Source organism: Eschrichtius robustus, chromosome 10 (genome assembly GCF_028021215.1).
Source record: "Eschrichtius robustus isolate mEscRob2 chromosome 10, mEscRob2.pri, whole genome shotgun sequence".
Lineage (NCBI taxonomy): Eukaryota > Metazoa > Chordata > Mammalia > Artiodactyla > Eschrichtiidae > Eschrichtius > Eschrichtius robustus.
Genome location: NC_090833.1, coordinates 34647789 through 34671990, shown reverse-complemented (window position 1 = coordinate 34671990; position 24202 = coordinate 34647789). Strand labels below are relative to the sequence as shown.

The 24202-nt window shown below is 42.8% G+C and overlaps 1 protein-coding gene across 4 annotated transcripts in view; it reads left to right on the top strand.

Annotated features, from left to right (window-relative positions):
* LOC137769950 (stimulated by retinoic acid gene 6 protein-like) overlaps positions 1 to 24123 on the top strand; it is an 80207-nt gene extending 56084 nt beyond the window's left edge. For 3 of the 4 annotated variants that reach the window (XM_068552154.1, XM_068552152.1, XM_068552153.1), the window contains exons 7-18: positions 1924 to 2052; positions 5896 to 5966; positions 7373 to 7484; positions 10148 to 10301; positions 15541 to 15616; positions 18726 to 18807; positions 19126 to 19174; positions 19631 to 19748; positions 20840 to 20959; positions 22201 to 22364; positions 23098 to 23244; positions 23978 to 24123. In XM_068552154.1, the coding sequence (XP_068408255.1) occupies positions 1924 to 2052; positions 5896 to 5966; positions 7373 to 7484; positions 10148 to 10301; positions 15541 to 15616; positions 18726 to 18807; positions 19126 to 19174; positions 19631 to 19748; positions 20840 to 20959; positions 22201 to 22364; positions 23098 to 23244; positions 23978 to 24114 (1359 nt within the window). In that variant the 3' untranslated portion in view covers positions 24115 to 24123. The remainder of the gene's footprint in view (positions 1 to 1923; positions 2053 to 5895; positions 5967 to 7372; positions 7485 to 10147; positions 10302 to 15540; positions 15617 to 18725; positions 18808 to 19125; positions 19175 to 19630; positions 19749 to 20839; positions 20960 to 22200; positions 22365 to 23097; positions 23245 to 23977) is intronic. The other variant, XM_068552155.1, reaches the window with a different exon arrangement.
* The last annotated feature ends 79 nt before the right edge of the window (positions 24124 to 24202 follow it).

Genomic DNA, 24202 nt, shown 5'->3' with positions numbered 1-24202 from the left:
ATATTATGTAACTCTTGAGAAGCAGCAGATTTGGGAGTTGAGACGAGGTCTGGCTGACTCTCAAGCTCATTTCTTTCCATTCCTTCATGTAGCCTCAGTTTCTCTGTCTATAAAATGGGAGACTCAAACTAGATGAATCCCTTATCACTTTGCCATGCATCGTCTTTCTCAGAATTAGAGGAAGCTGGTTCATCTGTTTAGCCCTGTACCCCAGGAAAAGGAGCAAGATGAAAGAGGGGTGTCACACTGCACCTAGAAGGGTTACCAGGTGTGTGAGGGGAGTACGAAGAAGCCACCTGGGCCAGGAGCCCACGGGAGCCTTGCCGAAGCCTTTCCTGGGCTTCAGTAACTATGGAGGATTAAAGGGTGTGATAAAGAGAGTCCGGGGGGAGCTGGACTAGAAAATGAGGCTGGTAGTCTGGGCCTTCCCTCTGCATCGCTGCGCTGGGATTGAGGGCATTCTGGCAAAACTCTGCCCCAAAAGAAGCCCTCCTTCCCACTGCTCACAGTACCTGAGGTTCAGGATCACAGGTATTTTCTTTGGAGTATTGGAGAGCTTTCAGTCTTCCAGAGGTTCTTTGGAAATTTGAAATATTCATGGTTAATTGGCAGGGTCTCACTTCTATGCTCAGAATCACTAACACCAAGAACTGCTACGTGCCAGGCGTTGTTCTGGGCTCAGTTCCAATCACTAACCGGAGAATCCTCAGGACACTTTGCAGACAGTGTGTTAGTGCCATTCCCAGTTCACTGGTAGGAAAGCAAGGTTCAGGGGCTAACATGACTTACTAATTTAAAGATCATGGGACTGAAATCCAGACTAAGGAATTAATGAAGATTTGTTCTCATGTTTTCAAATGTATTTATGAAAACTTTATTTATAAAAATGAGACATTAGAAAGGGTCGCAAATGTCGAATATTAGGGGAAAGTTTAGATGAAGTTTGGTTCATCTAAATAATGCACTATTATGCGGCATTAAAAATAATGTTCACAAATAATTTGTAACCATGTGGAGAAGTGATTATGCTATATACAGACCTATATATTTGGTACTATCTCTACTTATAATAGATATAGCTATATGCGTATAGATAAAGGTGAAAGACACTGAAATACTGACAGTGGTTATGTCTCACATATAAGCATATGTTGGAGAGGCGGATGAAGACACGGGCCCGCACGTCTCAGAACGTGTCCGTCCCCCACCCTAACATCACTACATCAAAACTGATTTCTTCTTAGGGAGAAATACTCTGGAAACATAAAAAAAATGAAACTAACCAGTAAATTGTGAAAGATACATAACAATATGATTTGTCTTAAAACAGTGAAAAAAATTTTTTATCAAAATGAAGCTAAAAATAGAAAAACTATGAGCACCATCTTGAGAGACCTGTTACTCTTGGGAGCCTGTGTTGCTCCCAAAATGATGACACTTATGGGCTCTCCCTCCCTCCTTCCTCCTTCCCCCCCTCCCTCCCTCCCTCCCTCCTTCCTCCTTCCTCCTTCCCCCGCCTCCTTCCTTCCTTCTTTCCTTTTCTTCTTCTCCTTCTCCCTCTCCCCCACCCCTCCCCTTCCTCTTCTCTCTCTCCCCCCTTCTCGCTCTCTTTCACCCTCCTCTCTCTTGTATTTTCCAAAAGTAATATTTAATACCTAATGAGAAAAAAGCCATGAAAGCCCTTTGTATAAAATTAAATGGGGGTGCTAAGACTCAAGTCCAGGGCTGCTGGACTCCAAGTCCACTGCTTGTTCTGATGATGTGGGACTGGGGGAGCAGGGATTGGCTGCTGACCTCCAAGCTCTGAGAGAGTGGGCCCTGGTGGGAGCAGGCTGGGGCAGGCAGGTTCCTGTGCACAGCCTCACCAGTGGCCTAGCCCTTCCCCACCTAGAGCCCACGCCCCATGGTCTGCTTCTGTTGCAGTTTGTGGGGAAGTATGAGACTGTCATGTTCTACTGGCCCTCACTGCTCTGCCTGGCCTTCCTTCTGGGCCGCTTCCTGTACATGTTTGTCAAGTCTCTGAGGGTCCACCTGGGCTGGGAGCTCCAGATGGTGAGTACTAAGTAAAAACACCGTGTGTGTCCTGACAGGTCAAGTTTTCCCAACAGCCTTGTGAGGTAGGTACTATTATTACTTCTCCCATTCTGTATTAGGAAACTTGGACCCAGAGATGTCAGTTGCATTGCTCAAGGTCACATAGCTAGTCTATAGCAGAGCCAGAACTGGAACCCAGAGAATTTGGTTGTTGAGGCTCTCTCTTACCCATTGTGCTTCTTTTTCTAGTTCCTCAAAGTAAAGAGTTAGGTTGTTTGCATGAGATCTTTCTTTTTTTCTTAATATAGGCATTTACTGCTATACACTGCCCTCTTAGAACTGCTTTTGCTGCATCCCATAAGTTTCTGTATGTTGTATTTCTATTTTCATTTGCTTCAAGATATTTTTGATTTCCCTTTTGATTTTTTCTTTGACCCATTGGTTGTTCAGGAGTGTATTGTTTGTGAATTTTCCAGTTTTCCCCCTGTTATCAACGTCTAACTTTTTGTAGTCAGAAATTATGTCTGGTATGATTTCAGTCTCTTATGTTTAAGACTTGTTTTGTGGCCAAACATATGCTCCATCCTGGAAAATGGTCTTGAGAAGAATATGTATTCTGCTGCTGTTATATGGAATGTTCTATAAATGTCTGTTTGGTCCATTTGGTCTATAGTGTTGTTCTAGTCAGCTGTTTCCTTATTGATTTTCTGACTGGATTATCTATCCATTGTTGAAAGTGTGGTGTTCAAGTCCTCTACTATTATGTTGCTGTTTATTTCTTCCTTCAGTTCTGTTAATATTTATTTTATATATTTAGGTGCTCTGATATTAGGTATGTATATATGTTTACAATTTTTATATCATTTTGATGAACTGACCTCTTTATCATTATATAATGACCTTCTTTGTCTCTTGTGATAGTTTTTGACTGAAAGTCCACTTTGTTTCATAAGTATCACCCCCTGCCCCTGCTCTATTTTGGTTACCATTTTTATGAAATATCTTTTTCCATCCTTTTGCTTTCAGCCCATGTGTGTCCTTAAGGCTAAAATGAGTCTCTTGCAGATAATCTATATGTAGAATTTTTTTTTTAATTCACTTAGCCACTCAGTGTCTTTTGATTGGAGAGTTTAATCTATTTACATTTAAAGTGATTATTGATAGATAACGACTTAAAATTGCCATTTTGTTAATTGTTTTCTGTTTGGTAATTCCTTCTTCCTTTCTTCCTTTCTTCCTTTGTGATGTGATGATTTTTTTGTAGAGGTACGCTTTGATTCCTTTATCTTTTGTGTGTAGAATACAGGTGCTTTTCTTTGTGTTTACCATGAGGCTTAAATAAAACATTTTATGGTTATAATAGTCTATTTTAAGTTGATAACAGTTAAACTTCAATTGCATAGAAGAACCCTATACTTTTACTTCTCCTCCCCAACATTTTATGTGATTTATGTCACAGTTCACTACTTTTTATATTGTTCAACCATTAACAAATTATTGTAGCTATAGTTATTTTTAATACTTTTGTCTTTTAACTTTTATACTGGAATTAAAAGTGATTTATGCAGCACCATTACAGTATTAGAGTATTCTGAATTTGACTACATATTTACCATTATTAGTGATTTTTATACTTCCATATGTTTTTGTGTTGCTAATTAGCATCATTTTATTTCAACTTGAAGAACTCACTTTAACATTTTTTGTAGGCAGGTCTAGTGGTAATAAATTCCCTCAGTTTTTGTTTGCCTGGAAAAGGACAGTTTTGGCAAGAGTCGTATTCTTGATTGGCAGGTTTTTTCTTTCTGCGTTTTGAATACATCATCCCACTTTCTCCTGTCCTGCAAGGATTCTGCCGAGAAATCCCATGATATCTTTAAACGGGTTCCCTTGTACCTTGTTCAAAATCCTCTCTTTGTCATTGACTTTTGACATTTTAATTATAATGTGTCTTGGTGAAGACCTCTATATATTCAATCTATTTGGGGCTTTGTGGATCTGGATGTTCATTTTCCTCCCCAGATTAGGGAAACTTTCTGCCATTATTTCTTTTCTTTTTCTTTTTTTCCCCCCAAAAATTATTTATTTATTTATTTTTTGGCTGCACCCGATCTTAGTTGCGGCATGTGAGATCTTTGTTGCAGCCTGTGGGGTCTTTAGATGTGGCGTGCAGGATCTTTTAGTTGCAGCATACAGAATCTTTAGTTGTGGCATGTGAAATCTTAGTTGCGGCATGTGGGATCTGTTCCCTGACCAGGGATGGAACCCAGGCCCCTTGCATTGGGAGCGCGGAGTCTTAGCCAGTGGACCACCAGGGAAGTCCCCATTATTTCTTTTTTTAAAAAAATATTTATTTATTTTATTTACTTATTTTCCTTATTTATTTTTTTTGGCTGCATCAGGTCTTAGTTGCAGCACACGGGATCTTTGTTGAGGCATGCAGGATCTTTTCAATATGGCGTGTGGTCTGCTCGGGTTTCTCTCTAGTTGCGGCGTGCAGGCGTCTCTCTAGTTGTGACGTGCAGGTTTTCTCTCTCTAGTTGTGGTGTGCAGGATCCAGGACACATGGGCTCAGTAGTTGTGGCGCATGGGCTCCAGAGCATGTGGGGTCTGCAGTTTGCAGCATGTGGGCTCTCTCATTGAGGCGTGCAAGCTCAATAGTTGTGGCATGCGGGCTTAGTTGCACCGTGGCATGTGGGATCTTAGTTCCCTGACCAGGGGTCAAACCTGCATTCCCTGCATTGGAAGGTGGATTCTTTACCACTGGACTACCAGGGAAGTCCCCGCATTATTTCTTTATATAGCTTTCTGCCCTTTTCTCTTTCTCTGTTCCTTCTAGGACTCCAGAAGGAGTCCCCCACCCCATTGACCCCCTGCCCCATTTCCCTGCTCTTAGCTTTCCCCAGACTATTCCGCCATGCTGATCCCCTCAGCGTTCTGGGTGGTGTGAGACAGGAATGGATCTGTTGGGCAGTGTCCCCCAAGACTGGGGAAGCTGGGCTCTCACTTCACTTTTATTTTCCCTCATGGGAGAAATGACGAGCTAAGAGGGCCTTCTCTCTATGCCCTGAGCTATACTACTTTGGAGGAGGAGTGATGTTGGTAAAGTGAAACTGTTCTTCTTGTTCTCTTTAATGCATCTATTCTTGGAGTTTTTGCTTAACTAGAGTGCTGTAACCTCCAAGGTAGATACTTGGGCCCCCACAAAGGTACTCTCACCTGTGAGTGGTTGTCAAAATTGGTGTATCTGAGGGTATATGGAAACTGGAACCTCCTGTTCCTCCAGCTTGCTGATGTCACTTATGAGTCAGAATTATAACCAGGTCTTTTTTACTCTATGCAACATCTGCAATATATAAGATTTCATCTCACAGTGTGTAAAACTTACATATTCAATATATTGGCAAAACAGATGACTATTGTGGAAAGCTCATTACACTTGGAGAAAACATTTCAAGACATACTATTAAAGTTCATTTCAAAATAAGAAATGAGCAAGAGAAATTCCTATTCATAAAAAATAAAAACACTGGGATTTGGGGTGTTTCATTTCTGAAACAGTGTTTTGAACTATGATGAGAAATCACCAAATCTCAAAGGGAAAAATCGACTTCACAAAACAAAGGCTGGTGTAAAGCAGTAAGCAGAAGAGTCAAGGAAGGTCAGGCCTCTGGCATTTCATGAAAGAAGTGCTTGGTAAACAGGAGACGGGACCCTACAGTCTCTTCAATAAATGACGGGTGTCTGGGAATGGCAAGTTTTACCGAAAATCCTGGCCTCTATGGAGATAGCCCCTCAAAGAGACCAAAGCCCTAACAAGACTTTGTGAGCCAAAACATCAACCTCTCTCTTTTCTCACAGGAAGAAAAGCCTTTCCTGGAAGCTCACCAGGCAGAGCACGTCAAACAGCTCCTGAGGAAGTGCCCCCTGCAGTAAGCCCAGTTATATTTGTTCACGCCCCTCGGTGTTTGCACCAATATTGATGAGCCCTGACAATGTCAGAGACCTGGAGATGACTGGAAGAGCACTGTTTTAGGACGCTTGTTTGCTAATAACAGAAACTCAACTCAAATGGGATTAAAGAGAAACAGGAAAGTTATGGCCTTACATAATTAAAAAGCCTAGAGGTCATCAGTTGCAGACACAGATGGATCCAGGGGTTTGATTGATATAATCAGAACTAGGTCTCTTTCCCTCATCTCTCAGCTCTGCTTTTACCTATGTTAAACCCTTAGTTAGGTAGGCTTCCTCCCCGTGGTGGCCCCCAGAATCTCTAAGCTTATACCCTCCTGTCTTAAGCTCATAGAGAAGAGAATGTTTTCTTTCAAATAATTCAAACAAAATTCCCATGAATGTGTTTCATTGGATCAAGTTGGACCACATGGCATCCCAGAACCAATTCCTGTGAGTAGGTGATTGGAGTAAACTGATTGTTAAACCAGGGTCACATGTTCACCGTGGGAACTAGGAAGTGGTTCAGCCTCACTTAACCACCAGGACTGATGGTGGGGAAGAGTAGATTCCCAGAGAAAAACTGAGATGTTGTTACCAATAAAAGAGGACATAGCTCTTGGCCAGGCAAGAACACCTGGTCTTCAGTGATCATTCAAGTCACCCTACCCCTGCCACTGCCACTGTGCACAAGGGGATATTGCCAGAGAAGGGATATGTCTAATCCAAGGTCATACAGTGGCAAAACTAGTTCTTTGGTTAGAGTTACATTTGGCTACATATAGGAGAAAATGCAAAATAATCATGGCACAAATAAGAGAGAGATTTATTTCTTTCTCATGTAAAAGAATTCTGGAGGCAGGCAGTCCATACTAACCCTGGACTGCCCACCATGCAGTTTACCCATTGTCTGTCTTTCTGTTCCAGTAACGTAGTGGTTTCCATCATGAAGACTGTCTGTGGCCCAAGATAGATGCTGGGGCTCCAGCCTGGGCCAGCCACCATGTCTGCCCTTCAGAAGGCAGGCAGGAGAAAAGAATGAAGGCAAAGGGGATCCTCCCAGCTGTGTCGGTTCCACCTGACCAGCCTCCCCAAAGTCCCACACCACATCTCTGGTCACGTCTAATTGGCTTGTTTAGTCTTGGTCACTCTTAGCTGTAAGAGAGGTCGGGAACTATAGCCTTTTATTTGGTAGATTGCTGTACTGAATAAAACTGAGTCTTTGTTCTTAAGAATAAGGGGAGAATGAAAACTGTGGAATCTACCAGTGCTCTTTCTCTTCACTATGCTCTAAGGTGAAGGAGAGGAGATGATATTATTTTCAGAAGAATCAGGCATTTGTTTACCGGCCACAACCTGTCTTCTCTTGATGTTTATTCATTCACAGAGAGAGAGAAAAGTCTTGGTTCCAAAGCAGGATATATGAGTGGGACCCCTACTTTCAGTTCCCAAGCAGGATGATTGGAACCACTGTGTTGGCTTTCATCTGCCTGTACCTTGTAAGTAGATCTAAGCAAATCCTTTATTATTTTATAAATGGCGTGGGTCTAGGATAGGGGTTGTTCTTTAAAAGCTGGGTCAAAATTGAGTATCTGTAAATCAAAGAAGTACAATTCTTTGACCCCACCATTTTGACTCCAAGGACACTTTTACTCATGTGGTGAATATTACTAATAAATATAATCGAGTTATTTACGGAGAATTCCAGTTGCCAATTCCGCATGTAAAGAACTTGCAAGATGCCACTCCATCTTAACAACAAATACAAATCTGAACAAATTGAAGAATCAACAACTCTTCTTAGATCCCTAAGAGCAGTGAGGTCATGGAGCAAACCTTTACCCCTAAAATTGAAGAGACACGATCATCACAGAATGGAGCAGAAACCCCATGGCAACCAGTGCCAAGGTAGGAAAATCTGAACTGTAATTGATGCCATCAATCAATTGGATATTTTGGAAATCCAAAGACTACTTCATCAATAACAGCAGAATACACATTCTTCTCAAGAGTAAATGGAAAGTTCAACAAGATAGACTATATCCTGGACCATAAAGCACATCTTAATAAATTTAAAAGAATAGAAATCATACAATGTCTGCTCTCAGATCAAAGTGGAATTAAACTAAAAATCAATAACAGAAAGATAACGGAAAATCTGCAAGTAGTAGGTATTAAAGCAACACACTTCTAAGTAACAGATGGCCAAAGAAAATAATCAAGGGAAATTAAAAATATTTTGAACAGATGAAAATGAAAACACAACTTATCAAAATTTGTGGGAGGCAGCAAAAGCAGTGCTTAGAGGGAAATTTATAGCATTGAATGTACATATTAGACGTGAAGAAAGATCTTAAATCAATCGTCTAAGCTTTCACCTTAGGAAACGAACAAACAAAAAAGAGCAAATTAAAATGCAAAGTAAGCAGAAGAATAGATGTAATAAAAATTAGAGCAGAAACCTATGAAATTGAAAACAGGAAGTTAATAAAGTACAGAATCAAAGCATTTCACGTGGTCATTGTTATCTGAGGTAAAATGAGTCAAAAGCAGGGTCAGATGGTGGGATAAAAATGGCCAAATTGTCTTCTGCTCATTTAAAATGTACTAGGATGATACCTATATAAATTAATCCTGTGATTAAGTTTTAAGTGAATGTATTAGGTTATGATGAAGTACCACATAAACCCACAAATTTCAGTGACAACACTGAATATATTTTTGCCCACCTAACAGTGTTGAGTGAGTGTTCAGGTTTGGGAGGTAACAGTCTTCCACGTGTTTGTTCCATAACTAGTTTCTCCATCGTGTGCCTTCATCACCCCTGAGCACCCTCACCACCTGCATCCAGTCAGCAGAAGGAGAAAGCAGGTGGCGAAATGCATGTGAGAGGTTTTCAAAGGCCATGTGGACCCAGCACACATTCCTTCCACTCTTTTTCCATTGACAAGAACCTTGTTATGTGCCCACATCTAACTCAAAGGAGGCTGGCAAATGTAGTCCAGCCTGCACCCAAAAAAGGGGAGAAGAGATTTTAATGGACAACTAGCTAGAGTTCTCTGCAGCAGTGGATAAATCACTCAGTGTTATTGTGTTTATTAAATCATTATTGGTTGTCTACTGTATGCCAAACACTATACTAAGACCTGGAAGAGAGAAGAGAGCTGATTCAGCAGAGTCTTGGCCTGGGAGTAGCCCATGGTCTAAGACAAGAAGATAAGGTATGGTATGAAGTACTGCCGTCTAACTAGAGAAAAAGAAAAGGTAAAAGTGCTTTGGAAATTTAGTGAATTACTCTGGATTGAGAACCTGCCTGAAAATAGTAGCATTAGAGCTCCAAATTCAGTTCGGTTGATGTAGTAAAATGGCGTCAGGGACTCTAGAAACAATGGCATGATGATGGGGGCATGAGGGCAGGATGACAGGATGATAGGAGGGGAGCAAGCATACATACAGGAAACAGCACCTCCTCCAATTTGGTCATTGCCAAGATACAAGAAGGGGAACAGTGAGAAGTGTCTGGAATTGTCCCCAGGGTCACCCCTTATTCAAAGTTCACTCTGTTTTAATTATTTCGCTCTGATTTAATTAATGTTTGAAGAGTTCTTTGAGCCCTTGTGGTGCCTACTCTTATATGCTGTTGTGTGAAGAACAGAGTTTGGGATGACTCTTTTCTCCAAAGAAGTCACAATCCCATTCATCTCAGTAGAGCAAGTGTCCAGAGTCTATTGCAGATGAGTTTTAATTTTTATTTATTTATTTATTTTATTTATTTATGGCTGTGTTGGGTCTTTGTTTCTGTACGAGGGCTTTCTCCAGTTGCGGCAAGCGGGGGCCACTCTTCATCGCGGTGTGCGGGCCTCTCACTATTGTGGCCTCTCTTGTTGTGGAGCACAGGCTCCAGACGCGCAGGCTCAGCAACTGTGGCTCACGGGCCTAGTCGCTCCGCAGCATGTGGGATCTTCCCAGACCAGGGCTCGAACCCGTGTCCCCTGCATTGGCAGGCAGATTCTCAACCACTGCGCCACCAGGGAAGCCCTACTGCAGATGAGTTTTGAGCTTCAAAGAGTTTTGACCTCAAAACCAAAGAGAGACCCATATGTTATTCATATACTGAGCTGGGCTCAGGTGAGACCTTGAAACATTTGCTCTGTGTCCCCAGTTCATTGTCATTGAGTTCTGCATGTTCGTGTATGTGAGAGATGAGCTGGATGTATTTGAAGGCGAATTGGAGAGCTACGTCGCTTCCATGAACCAGACGGGGACGCTGACCCCAGTCCTCCTGCAGGTGAAAGAGCTGATTAACGTCACCAAAGGTAAAACCATCCTCCACCTTTGTTCCTGCTGCCTGTGTAGGAAACAGAGAGGGACTTGTGACTTGTGGCAGGTGCACACCTATAGTGATTATTGCTGCTGGTCTTGATATTACCTGTGTTACAATTGCTCTATGCCTCCCTGGGTTGACTCGAAGGAAAAAGGGGTCAGGACACAGGCCATTTTGTTAGAACCTATTTGGGGCTGAATTGAACATGCCCTGATAATTTTCTAATCTCATGTAGCCTATTTTGTTTGATGCCAGTGGAAACAACTAAAATCATCATATTTTTTTCACTTTGGAAAAGATAAAACAGTGGGCCGTGACTTTATTATTATATGAAAAGTTTACTTATATCATTCAAATTTAATTTCTGCTTAGTTCAGGTTGCTATAACAAATTACCATAGACTGTGGTATAAAAACAAACATTTATTTCTCACAGTTCTGGAGACTGGGAAGTTGAAGATGCTAGCAGACCTGGTGTCTGGGGAGGGTCTGTTTCCTGACTTGCAGATGGCCACCCTCTCTTTGTGTCCTCACATACTGGAGGGAGAACAGGGAGAGGAAGCAAACTCTCATGTATCTTCTTATAAGGCACTAATTCCATCATGAGGGCTCCACCCTCATGACCTAATCACCTCCCAAAGGCTCCATTTCCAAATACCATCACACTGCGGATTAGGGTTTCAACACATGAATTTTGTGGGGGGTGGGAGACACACACATTCTGTCCATAACAGTCACTTTACCTTAAAATAGTAGCTTTCTTTGAAAATGACATACTCTAATTATATGTCCATTGCCCATGAAGGAAGGAAAGTTCTTCACTATTCCTTGTTGAGAAAGGACCTGGACAAGATGTCAGGATAAACTCTGTCATTGGACAAGTCAGGTCCCTTCTCTTGGCCTCAGTTTCCTCATCTTTAAAATGGGACTGGGATGAGGGTACCACATGGTTTCCAAAAGCCTTTGTAGCTCTGACATTTAATGGCTGTAAATTACCATATGTTCCTTAAGCCATGAAACAGGTGATGCAAATAATATTTTCACTTAAGACTCACAAGCTAGTGGGATATCAAAACCAGAGGGGAATAGATCTACTGTGAATTATTTGAGGAAAATTCTCTTACACATACATGACATAGAAGGTTACACTAAGGTGGTTACTGCTTCTTCCATATTACCATACTTTTTTTGTTGCCCTTGAACACTTTTATTCATCTTTAACGTTCTGCCTGATGAGTCCCTTCCTATACACTCAGCGAGCATATTCTAATGTTTGATTTAATAATACTTGTTTTAAGTCATACTTCTGAAAATTCACATTTCTACCCCTGTTTTGGGCAACTTTTTAATGCTAACCTCAGTTACTTGGTCTGGGTGAATTGTAGTGAGTATATCACCATATTCACTCATGTTTTATCTCCTCTTTGATATATTTCTCATGTTTAGACACTTTAAGAATCAGTATATAACATTTTCACTCTGTCTCAATCTCTTCCAGCTTTAAACAGCTACCCTCTTTCCAAGAGAGACTCTTAGGCTGAACATGCTTCACCTTTGGGATGATAAAGGCATTAAATTAAAGGTGTGCGGTCATGTTCTTGCTGCTGGCTGGAAAAAGTCTGCACTCACTCTTCTTGTGGCCAGACTCCTTCCATCCTGTCCTTCCAAGGATGTGTCCCCTGCATCCCCTGGGGTGAGATTTATGGTGATTTACCCGCATCCTTTGTGTTGGTGGAGGTTTGGGATAGAGCAGTTGCCTAGTCCTGGTGATGCTGATAAAGACACATCTGAAACTTGAAAGGAATGGAAATCAGCTTTCTTTTTCCTTCTTTTTAAAAACAGCTTTATGAAGATATAACTCATGTACCATACAATTCACTCATTTAAAGTGTACAATTCAATGGTTTTTAGTATTTTGAAATTTATGCACCCATCACCACAGTCAAATTTAGAACATTTTCATCACCCTAAAAGAAATCATGACCACTTTCAGTCACTCCCCATTTCTCAACTCTCCTAGGCCACTATTTTCTGGCTCTATAGATTTGCCTATTCTGGACATCTTATATAAATAGAATCATACAATATGTGGTCTTTTTTGATTGGCTTCTTTCACATAGCAAGATATTTATAAGGTTCATCTATATCATAGCATGTGTCTCAGCTTCATTCTTTTTTATTGCTGAATTTTATTCTGTTGTATGAATATACAATATTGTATTTATATATTTGTTGATGCAAATTTGGGTTGTTTCAACTTTTGGTTATTATGAATAATACTGCTGTGAACATTCATCTACAAGTTTTTCATATATTTTTATATATCTTGGGTATATACTTAGGAGTGGAATTCTGGATCATGTGGTAATTATGTTTAAGCTTTTGGGGGAATTGCCAGACCGTTTTCAAAAGCAGCTTCATCACTATGTATTCCCATCACCAATGTATGAGGGGTCCAGCTTCTGTATCTTCAGCAACATTTGTTCATATCTGTATTTTTTATTATAGCCATCTAGTAAGTATGAAGTGGTATCGCATTGTATTTTTTTTAAATTGAAGTATAATTGATTTATAATGTTTCCGGTATACAGCAAAGTGATTCAGATATATATATATACACGTATATATTATTTTTCAGATTCTTTTCTATTATAGGTTATTACAAGATATTGACTATGGTTCCCTGTGCTATACTGTAGGCCCTTGTTTTTTTTAATCTATTTTATATATAGTAGTGCGTATCTGTTAATCCCAAATTCATAATATCCCTCTTCCTCCCCCCCCCCCCCCCGCCTTTGGTAACCAAAAGTTTGTTTTCTATGTCTATGATTCTGTTCCTGTTTTGTAAATAAGTTCATTTGTATCATTTTTTTAGATTCCACATATAAGTGATATCATATTATATTTGTTTTTCTCTGACTTACTTCACTTAGTATGATAATCTCTAGGTCCATCCATGTTGCTGCAAATGGCATTATTTCATTATTTTTTATGGCTAAGTAATACTCCATTGTATGTATATACCACATCTTCTTTATCCATTCATCTGTCATTGGACACTTAGGTTGCTTCCGTGTCTTGGCTATTGTAAATAGTGCTGCTATGAACATCGGGGGTGCATTGCGGTTTTGATTTTCATTTCCCTGATGGCTAATGATGTTAAGCATCTTTTCATGTACTTATTGACCATTTGTACATCTGCTTTGAGTAATGGCTACTGAGATTCTTTGCCCATTTTAAAATTGGGTTATTTGTCTATTATTGAGCTGTAAGAGTTCTTTGTATATTCTGTATACACATCCCTTACAAGAGATATAATTTACAAATAATTTCTTCCATTCTGTGGGTTGCTTTTTCACTTTTTTGATGGTGTCCTTTGAAACACAAATGCTTTTAATTCTAATGCGGTCTGATATATCTTTTTTTCTTTTATCACTTGTGCATGTCTAAGAAACCATTGTCTAACCCAAGGTCACAAAGATTTACTCTCATATTTTCTTCTGAGACTTTTATCATTTTAGCTGTTACATTGAGTGTATGATCCATTTTGATTTAATTTTTGTATATGGTATGAGGTAAGGTTCTAACTTCATTGTTTTACATGTGAATATCAGTTTCCCCTGCACTGTTTGTTAATAGGCATATTCCTTCCCCATTGAATTGTCTTGTCATCCTTGTTGAAAATACATTGACAATGGGGGTTTAATTCTGGATTCTCAATTTATTCCATTGGTCTATTTGTCTATCTTTATGGCAATATCACACTGCCTTATTACTGTAGCTCAAGAAATGTGAGTCCTGCAATTTTGTTCTTCTTTTTCAAGGTTGTATATAGCCTATTCTGGGTCGCTTCATTTTTATATGAATTTTAGGATTAGCTTGTCAATTTATACAAAAATGACATTGGAATTTTGACAGGGATTGGTTTGAATCTGTAGATCAGTTTAGGGAGTATTGCCATGTTCACAAAGAACAACCAATACATAAAAGTGATATGTTTTTCCATTAATTTAGGTCTTCTTTAATTTCTTTCAACAAGCTTTTGTAGTTTTAAGTGTACAAGTTGTATACTTCTTTTACTAAATTTATTCTTAAGTATTTTATTCTTTGTGATACTATTGCAAATGCAGTTGTTTCTTACTTCATTTTCATATTATTTGTTGGTAGTGTATAGCAATACAATAGACTTTTATATATTGGTCTTGTGTCTTACAACCTTGCTGAACTCATTTATTAATTCATTTTACTTTGTTTGTTTATTTATTCCTTAGGATTTTCTATATATAGGAACATGTTGTTGGTGAATAGAGATAGTTTTATTTCTTCCCTTGCAGTCTGGATGCATTTTCTTGCCTAACTGCCCTGGCTAGACCCTCCAGTACAATGTTGGAGAGAATTGGCAAGAGCAGACATTGATTTCCTTATTCTTGAACTGATGGGGAAAGCAGTCTGTTTTTCACCAATTAAGTGTGATGTTAGCTGTGGGTTTTTTGCAGATGCTTTTTATCCAGTTGAGGAAATTCCCTTCTATTTCTAGTTTATGAAGTGATTTGAATTATAAAGAGGTGTTGGATTCTTTCGAATGCCTTTTCTGTACCTATTGAGAATTGGCTTATACAGAAGCTTTTACTTCCTTCCCTCTGTCTCCGTCCCTCTCTCACAAGCACACAGAATCATTCTGAAAGCAAATTAGGTACGAAATATTAAAAACATACTGAAAGATGGATGAATGAATAGTCAAGACCCTGATTCCAGTTACTGTTGCACAAGGTGACTGTTTATTGGGGGTGGATAACCACCCCCCAAAAAGCGGAGATTGGAAGTTCAAGAATTAATGATGTTTTACTAGGCTGGAGGCTACCTACAATGTGTATGCTCCATAATTTTCTTTTTCTATTACTCACTGTAGATTGAAAATATTAATACCAATGGAAAAGATTATAAATACGCAGGAAATAAAGGATATCGAGGGTGTATGGCTAAAATGAAACAGAAAATAAGCAAAACGTTATTTGCACAAGAGGTGTGTTAAAGGAAGTACAGTATATTTTGCCCAAACCTTTCTGTTGTGAGTTTCTGCATTTTAGTTCCCCGACCAGGGATTGAACCCAGACCCTCAGCAGTGAAAGTGCGGAGTCCTAACCACTGGACCACCAGGGAATTCCCTCTGCATTTTAAAAATAGTTTCTGGTTCATCTTCTGAGGTCTCTCGTATCACCTTTTCTGTTTCAGGAGTCTGGGTGGTGACCATCTTGCCTGCCTCCCTCACATGTGTGAGCTACCTGTTTCACATCTTGGCTTGTTACAGGTAAGAGGGTTCTAGGAGTCACTTGCGTGTCTTCAGCCAGGAAAGCAGCTGACAGACTTTTCTCAGAATTCCCAAGCAGTGCCAGCAGTGTCCAAATTGTGAACAGCAGTATATATAGGGTCTAGGGACAGCCATACCTTTTGGTAGTAAAAGACAAAAACAAACAAACAAAAAACCACTGATTTGAGCTCCCACTATAAGCTTGACATTGTGATTAGAGTCTTCTTTTGGTTTTCAGCAAAACCCTAAGCGGTACTTTCATCTCCATGTTCACTGCTGAGCAGGCGAGACTCAACAAAATAACTTTAGCCAGCCTGTTAGCAGCTGATCTTGTCTTCTGGTTCCTTCTGACCTTGTCATTTCTTGTACACTTCTGCAGTGCTACTAGGTGTTAGACCCGCCCTGCTCTCCAGGACTAATCACACTGGGCTCCCAGCAGGTGAATCTGGCTCAAGGGGACCTCACAGGAGGTTGGGACAAGGGAACCAGGGGCATCAGTCTCAAGAACAGCAGCACAGGAGGAGGGGATGGCCTTCAGTATGTAGCTGGCATTTGCCTGCAGACGGAAGTTGAATTTAGGTATCTATTGCTCCCTTTTCTCTCCATTTCTCTACCTTTGTCTCTGCCTCTCGCTATGCCTCTCTCTCTCTCTCTGTCTCAGGCTCAGTCTCTAGTTCACAGTCACCCACTCACTCACAGGAAGCCCAGGGCCAATTCCCGCCCCTGCAGAGCATCCTGCTTTTACATCCTCCCCATCTGGCTACCCAAAGGTTGGGTCTCTTGCAGATGACATCTAAGTGAAGACTCTCCTGGCACAAAGAGCCCCAGCACTCCATCCCAGCCCTGCCTTGCTCCCTCTCTCTGCTTTCTTCTCCCTGGGCTCTGTGGGTGGACTGGACACTGCTGCTTACCCTTTCCCTGCCTGATGTAGGGATATGTCTGCTCCTTCCTTCATTAGCCTACAAGTGGCTGGGAGATATTCACTGAGGCATTTGACCACAACCAGGAACAACCACAATGCAGAGCTGGCTGCATGGATGTGGGTGGAGGGTAGCTGAGGGCACAGGGACAAGAAGGCACCTGTGGTGGGGAGGCCTCCTTCCCATCCGGGCTGGCCCTTCCCTCCCACACCGGTCACCCAGGAGTGATAATCCCCGCCCTGCCTCCTTTACAGGACCATGGGGCAGAGGAAATAATGGATGAGAAAGCACCCTTTGGACAGCACTAGCACTGTGCCAGTATTGTTATTTTTCTTATAATTATGACAACCTACCTACAGGCTTGTGTTTTTAAAATAAAGTTACAAAAATATTTAGTGGAAAGTAAGTCTTCTTCCCATCAGGCCCCAAATTGTTGCCCAAGAGCTAAGCACTGTTATTCATTTTCTGTGCATCCTTCCAGAAATTTTCTCTGCAAATATATCTGTGCATGTTTGTATTCCTGGTTGCACACCCTACTCTGGTACTGCCAAACAGAAACACAATGAAAGCCACAGATACAATTCTGCATTTTCTAATAGACACTATTTAAAAAAGTTAAAGGAGAGGTGAAAATAATTTAATAATATATGTTATTTAACCCAGCATAACTCAAATATCATCATTTCATTATGTAATAAATATGCAAACTATTAATGAGATACTTACATTCTTTATTTCATACTAAGTCTTTCCAATTCAGTGGTGATGAAATTGCAAAATAACCTGGAAATTGCTGGAATGGGATGTTAAGAAAAAAGGAGGATACAGGTGTGAATGTGGACTGTGAACAAAAGTATGCCAACCTAATCTTTAGGCAAAGGGCCAGCCTGAGGCGGGCACATGGGAAAAGCACACAGTGATTTCTTTGGGTGCTGGGATTGTGAGGAATTGTGGCTTCTCTTTCATTTCATTTTATGTTGTTTTAAGTGGGGGGCTATCGTTAAAATTTTTTTACCTGTTTTGAAATAATGTTATATAGGTAATGTATATTCATTGTAGAGAAAATAAGAAAATAGAGCAAGCTAAAGAAACTAAAAGCCACACACACAGTCTCAACTATCACATTCAGTCACCATTGAGATTAGGTAGCTATATATGCTATTTTTACAAAATATATTAAGTTTAAGATTTTTAAATCATCAGGGAAATGCAAATCAAAACCACAATGAGATGTCACCTCACATCTCTCAGAATGGCTATTACCAAAAAGACAAGAGATAAGTGTTGACAAGGATGTGGAGAAAAGGGAACCCTCCTACACTGTTGGTGGGAAGGTAAATTGGTACAGCCACTATGGAGAACAGTATGGAGGTTCCTCAAAAAATTAAAAATAGAGCTACCATATGATCCAGCAATCCCACTCCTGGGCATATATCCAAAAAAGTGGAAACAATAATTTAAAAAGATACATGCACCCCAGTGTTCTCTGCAGCATTATTTACAGTAGCCAAGATATGGAAGCAACCTAAGTGTCCATGGATGGGTGAATGGGTAAAGAAGATGTGGAATACACACACACACACACACACACACACACACACACACACACAAACACACACCAGAATACTACTCAGCCATAAAAAAGAATGAAATCTTGTTATTTGTGACAGCATTTATGACCTTGAGGACATTATGCTAAGTGAAATAAGTCAGATGGAGAAAGACAAATACCATATGATTTCACTCATATATGGACTCTAAACAAAACGAAACTAAAACTAAACTCATAGAACAGATTGGTGGTTACCAGAGGTGAGGTGGGGGGGGGTGAAATGGGTGAATGGCATCAAAAAGCACAAACTTTCAGTTATAAAATAAATAACTCATAGGGATGTAATGTACAGCATGGCGACTATAGTTAAAAAATAGTGAATATTTGAAAGTTTCTAAGAGAGTAGATTAAAAGTTCTCATCATAAGAAAAAAATTTTTGTAACTGTGTGCAGTGACAGATATTAACAAGACTTACTGTGATCATTTCACAATATATACAAATATCGAATTATTATATTGTACACCTGAAATAATATCATGTTATATGTCAATTATATCTCAATTTTCAAAAAAAGTATTAAAAAATGATTTTTAAGCCCTGGTCATGAGCATTACTAACTCCCACTTTTTCTTTAGAAAGCAAATGAAGAGGTTGTGGGCAGGAGATAAACACTTTCTCCCTCTGAAGTTCCATAATCCTTCCTCATCAGAGAGTGTGGTAAGTCTACAGAGGCCTCTCTCTGCTCCGAGGCCAAAACCTGCTCTCCTGCACCTCAGACGGGGGTAGGGGGAGAGGAAGAGCTCTGGGCTGGCGGTCCAGAGTCCTCAATTCTAGTATGTTCTGCTGCTGGGTGACTCGGGACAGCCACTGTCCCCATCCAGCCCTCAGTTTCCTCATCTGTAAAATGAGGACAATTATGACACCTGCCTTGGTGGGTTGGTGGGTGACCCTCAAATGAGACAAGGATGCTGGACACGTGTTAGAGGTAATCAACATGTCTCCCCTCTCAGGCCCTTTTTTCTTTCTAAATCTCAGGTGGCCATTGCAAGGTACTCTGGCTGGCAGATAGCTTATATTCTGTGGGGTAAGTGCCCTCACATGACCCATTCAATTCAATACACATTCCCTGGGCACCTGCAGAGTCCTGGCTGTGGGTAGGGAGGAGAGACATAGGGCAGAAGTGGCCCCAGCTCTTCCTTGAGGGACCTTCCGGAAGGAGTGAGAAGCACACATTCGTGTAGGTCATCGTCACCACCTGTCCTGTGCCCACGGGGTGTATATGCTAAGGGCGGTGGTGACCAGAGGAGGAAGTGACTGTCCACACCCAGGACAGGGCAGGAAGCCTTTCTAGTGGAGTTGATGTTTGAACTGCACCTGGCAGGGTGAGCAGGTCAGCGGTCATGCCAGGCAGAAGAAACAGCGCAAGTAAGAGCGCCAGGACCTTCGGTTGGGAGGAGGCTAGAGGGGAGACTGCAGGGAGGGACCTGTGTGACTGGATCCTGAAGGGCCTTGAGTGACCACCGGCTCCCTTGGCCCACAGGCTACCTCATCATCCACGTGATGCAGAGCCTGTGTGGCCTAGTGATCATGTACAGCCTGGTGCTACCTGTCATCCACAGTCAGGCCCTGGAGATGCTCCGAGGACTGGGCATCGGGATGTAAGTGCTGGGTGGGCTTCCTGTCACTGCCCAGGGCCTGGGAGCTGGTGGGCCCTCACAGCTGCTGTTTGAAATACCCCTTCCCTGCTGGGCTCTCACCAATCCCTGGACCCATGCTCTCAGCTCTGACCCAAGGATGGGCTAAAATAGCAACTCATTGTGATGGGAACCTCACAGTTTACAAAATGTTTCCACTCTCACTGTTCAATGGGGTCCTCACAATTGTGTCTGTGGGCGATATATATGTGTCCATTTTATAGGTGGGAAGATTGAGGTTCAGGGAGGTGAAGTGAGAGAAAGGACAGTTTAGTGGAAGGAGAGAGGAAATCTGAGCTTGGGTTTTAGATCAGATGTGTGGCTTGTAAGTGCCTCTCTGAGCCTCAGTTTACCTATATGGAAAGTAAAAGTGAATGCTGACATTATTGAGAATTCAGTACGCATCTTTTCTCTTAAGAACTCTTTGAGGTTGGGACTTACATTAGCTCCCTTTTTTCAGATGAGGAAACAGAGGCACAGAGAGGCTGGGCAGTTTGTCCCAGGGGAGGAGGCAGGATTGGGAGCTGGGCAATCTGAAACCAAAGCCTCTTTAAACCACCACCCCACATTGCCACTCAGAGAATGCAAACACAGGGCGTGGTGCCCTCTGGGAACCTCCCTGCTCTGAGCTCCTTTGTTCCAAACTCACCTAGAGCCTCCTGTGAGTCTGAGGCAGAACCTTCCCTGTCCACTCTCCTGTGGCCTTCATGAGCTCTTCTAAAAACCCCATCCTTTCTTTGATTCCTATGCTGTTAAACCACTCAGCCCAGCTGCCACCCCTCAACAAAAAGACATAATTAAATCCTGGAGTTCTGGTCTGGAGCCAGAAGACCCGATGATGCAGCTTTGAGAAAGTCATCTGCCCTTTGTGAGCCTCAGTTTTCTCATCTGCACAGTGGGCAGGAGAATGCTCTGTAGGCATAAAGGGCAGAGCTCAAGCTACTGTTGGTCTGGCAGGCAGTCAGCATCTATCTTCTCTCTATCAAGGGGCATTCGAGATGGGCTTGGGAAGAGTGGACAAGGCCACCTCAGGATGGTCTCACCCTGTGTTTCAGCCTCACCATATCCATCGTCCTGGGCCTCATGGTCCTGCAGGTATGGATCGCCGCCAGCTTCTTCCTGCAACCAAAGATGGGAACAGCTGACAAGCAGAAGCCCTTGGCTCTCAACAACAGGTGAGGGCAGAGAAGGGGGCGGGGCATTGTAGGGCTTTGGCCTCAGCAGTCTCGTTCCTTCCTCTTCACCCTTGGCAGGTTCCTGGGTGGACTCTACACTCTCTGAGAGGGTGAGGGGCAGTGGTTCAGAACTGGGGCCTAACTGCCTGTGGCCAAATCTAGGCTCTGCCCCTTATGAGCTTTGTGACCTTGTGTGACCTTACTAAACATCTATGAACCTCCACTTCCTCATTTTACAAATAATTGTGCATACATCAGAGAGGTGTTCTGAGGCTGAAATGTACTAAAATATGAACTTAGAACAACAGTGCCTGTCCCACGGGTAATCCTTTCTAGTTCATTCATTCAAAGCTGTTCACTCATGGAGGAAACAACACGGGCACTGAGGATAAAGAGATACCCCACACAATCTGATTGTGATGTGCTCACGGTGATCTGGAGCCGACAGACACAGACATATAGGGACAGTAGAGTCCAGAGGGTGTGAAAGCATTACAAGAGAAACATGAGTAACGAAGAAGGAGAGGCGGGGGGGTGGAGGAGAGGTGGGGGTTCTCTTTCAGCTGCAGGCGGGACGTTTGAGCTGAGGTTGATGGGACGGTAAGATTCCTACAGGCAGAGATGAGGAGATGGCATGGCTGCAGCCCCCGCTGCACCGATGCAGGCAGGAAGCCATGAAAGGGCAGGATGTGTTGGGAGAAGAGTGAGACTCCAACATTGTGGCCATGCAGTGGCCTTAGATGGTGAGGGACAGGAAGGAGGTACAAAGTGGTAATGCCAGAAAAGCCCCTCTCAGAGAGGACCCCAGAATTCATATGCAGTGTTTGGGCTTCATCCCATAGGCAACAGGAGACCGACCACGTGATCAGGTGGTCATTTGAGAAATTTCATCTGGAGGACTTGGAGCAGTTCTAGCTGGGGGCAGGTCACTGTTGCAGTGGACAGTGGGAAAGCCACACCCTCTGCTGTAACCACAAACCCAGCTGTAGCCACATGAGGTTTACAGTCACCACTCACATTCAGCCTGCCCTGGGCTCAGCACCCTCTACACTGTTTCTGAGCCAGTCCTCACATCAGCTGCAAAGTGGGGACAGTCAGCTCCTGCTAACAGCACAAGGTCACACAGCTAGGAGATGGGAGACGTAGGCTTTGACCACAGGTCTGGGGGGCCCCTGAGCCCACGTGCATAGCCACCTTCTCATACTGAAGGGTGCTGCCCCTCCGCCTGCTTTTGTTTGCAGGAGAGCATTCCACAACTTCAACTACTTTCTGTTCTTCTACAACGTGCTGCTGGGCCTGGGCGCCTGCCTCTCCAGGCTTCTCATCAGCTGCATCCTGGGCACGTGGCTGATCGCCCGCATCGACAGGACCATTCTGCAGAGTGGCTGTGAGAGAGCAGACATGGGTACGTGGCCATGCATCTGGGGCGCGTTGGTCTTGTACTTTTGCAGAAGCTGCCTGGAAGTCGGGTACCAGAGGCCTGAGTTCATACTCTTCACTTATGCTTAGAGTTTATCTTCCCATGGAGGCTATAAAGCTGAATAGAAAAACAAAACAAAACAAAACAAAACTATTCAGCCCAATGGTCAGAAGGGAATTCAGGCTATCAAATACTTGCATGTTTGACAGACCTTTGAGGTAGAATGAAGGGCAGTAAGAGGTAGCGGAATTCTATCTGAACAGTTAGAAGGTAATTTGTGAATGCATGGCTCTGAAAATTTTGAGAAAACACATCTCTGAATTACTGGTGTTGTTAGTGGCAAGCTTAGTTAAGAAAATGGTTTGTTCAGTTTAAATGCTCCAAAATCAAAGCTTTTTCTGTGGAGAAAAAACAGTTTTTGTCCTATTTCTGGCCCATGTCTGTTCATTCACTCATTCATTCATTTAATGGCTGCTGGCTTCTTCATATAAGACACACAGGCTCCTAGCTGCTATGAGCTTCATATTCCCATAAAATGAACAGATTAGGGTGTGATCTCTAAGAATCTTTCCAGCTCTTTATACCTCATTTTCTAGATTCTCAGCAAAGACACAGGCACCATTTGGGAACAAAGTGATGCTGCAGTTACGTCATGAAAAGCACAAGCTGGGCCATCCTGGGACGTACTGCATGGCCTGACTTGCCTTCTGGATTTCAGGGTTCAGTGCGTGGATTGGCATGCTCTACGTGGATCATTATCACACCAACCCTGTGCTCGTCAGCTTTTGTCACATCCTGATCACAGGCCACAGAGAGAGGAGGCTGCAGCAGGCCATCAAATACTGGTACCTAAATCAGTCAGCAGGTAAGTCTCCTGTTTGAACCTACACTGGGGTCGGACACCAGGAAACACGTACCTTCAGGCTTCCCTGGGATCCCTGAGATGTCCCAGGTTCCTCCTTCCCTGCCCCTCTTCCTCCACACTCCCTGCCCTGGGAGCCCTTCTACCCAGGGGATCAGGAGGCTTTGCCCCCAGTCAGCCTGGCTACAGGACCCCTGAGGCCTTGTGTCCTTGTCCTGCTAACTGGGCTCCTCCCTTGTTTCCAGAAACGAGCTCTAGTTCTGCTAGCTGAGTCCTTCATTCAACCATTTGTTTGAGATGCTACCCATAGCCCAGGCTGCAAGCCAGATGCCCTCCAAGATGGTGTGCAGTTTTGCTTGATTTGCCCCATTCCTTACCACCAGCTCTCCCAGCCACCGACTCCTATCCCCTCAAGGCTCTATACTGTCTACTCCCACCCCTGCCACCCCTGTTATTCTGCTCTGCCTTCCACTGGGAAGCCCTCCAGTTAGCCATGTTCTGTCGTGGACACTCAGCACTGACCTGGACCGTTTTCATTGCTATTCCCAATGCTGCAGATACCCAGATCTGTGGGACAAACTCACATCCCTCCAGCCGCCCTCATGTCCCCAGGAGTCCTGGTCCAGGTCCTTCTTCCACACCTCACACCTTCTGGGCAGCTTTCGCTACAGCCTCTGAGAAGGACAGAGACAAGCTGCCCCCTCCTCCCAGTCTACTGGTTCTGGTTCTGTCCTAGGTCCCCGCACCTCAGTGAGGTCCAGGACAAGGTGGCTCCTGCTGCAGACCCTGATCAACAACCCCGGACTGGTCACGCTCAGAAAATCAAGATCAGGTCATGGCTCCCAGGACTTTACCCAGATTCTGTTGACGTGAGCGGAGAGCTGACATTGACCTCCCACATTGTGACAAGGCTGTTCTAGGACATCTGCCCCTGAGAAGGCCCAGGCTACCCAGCAGCTGT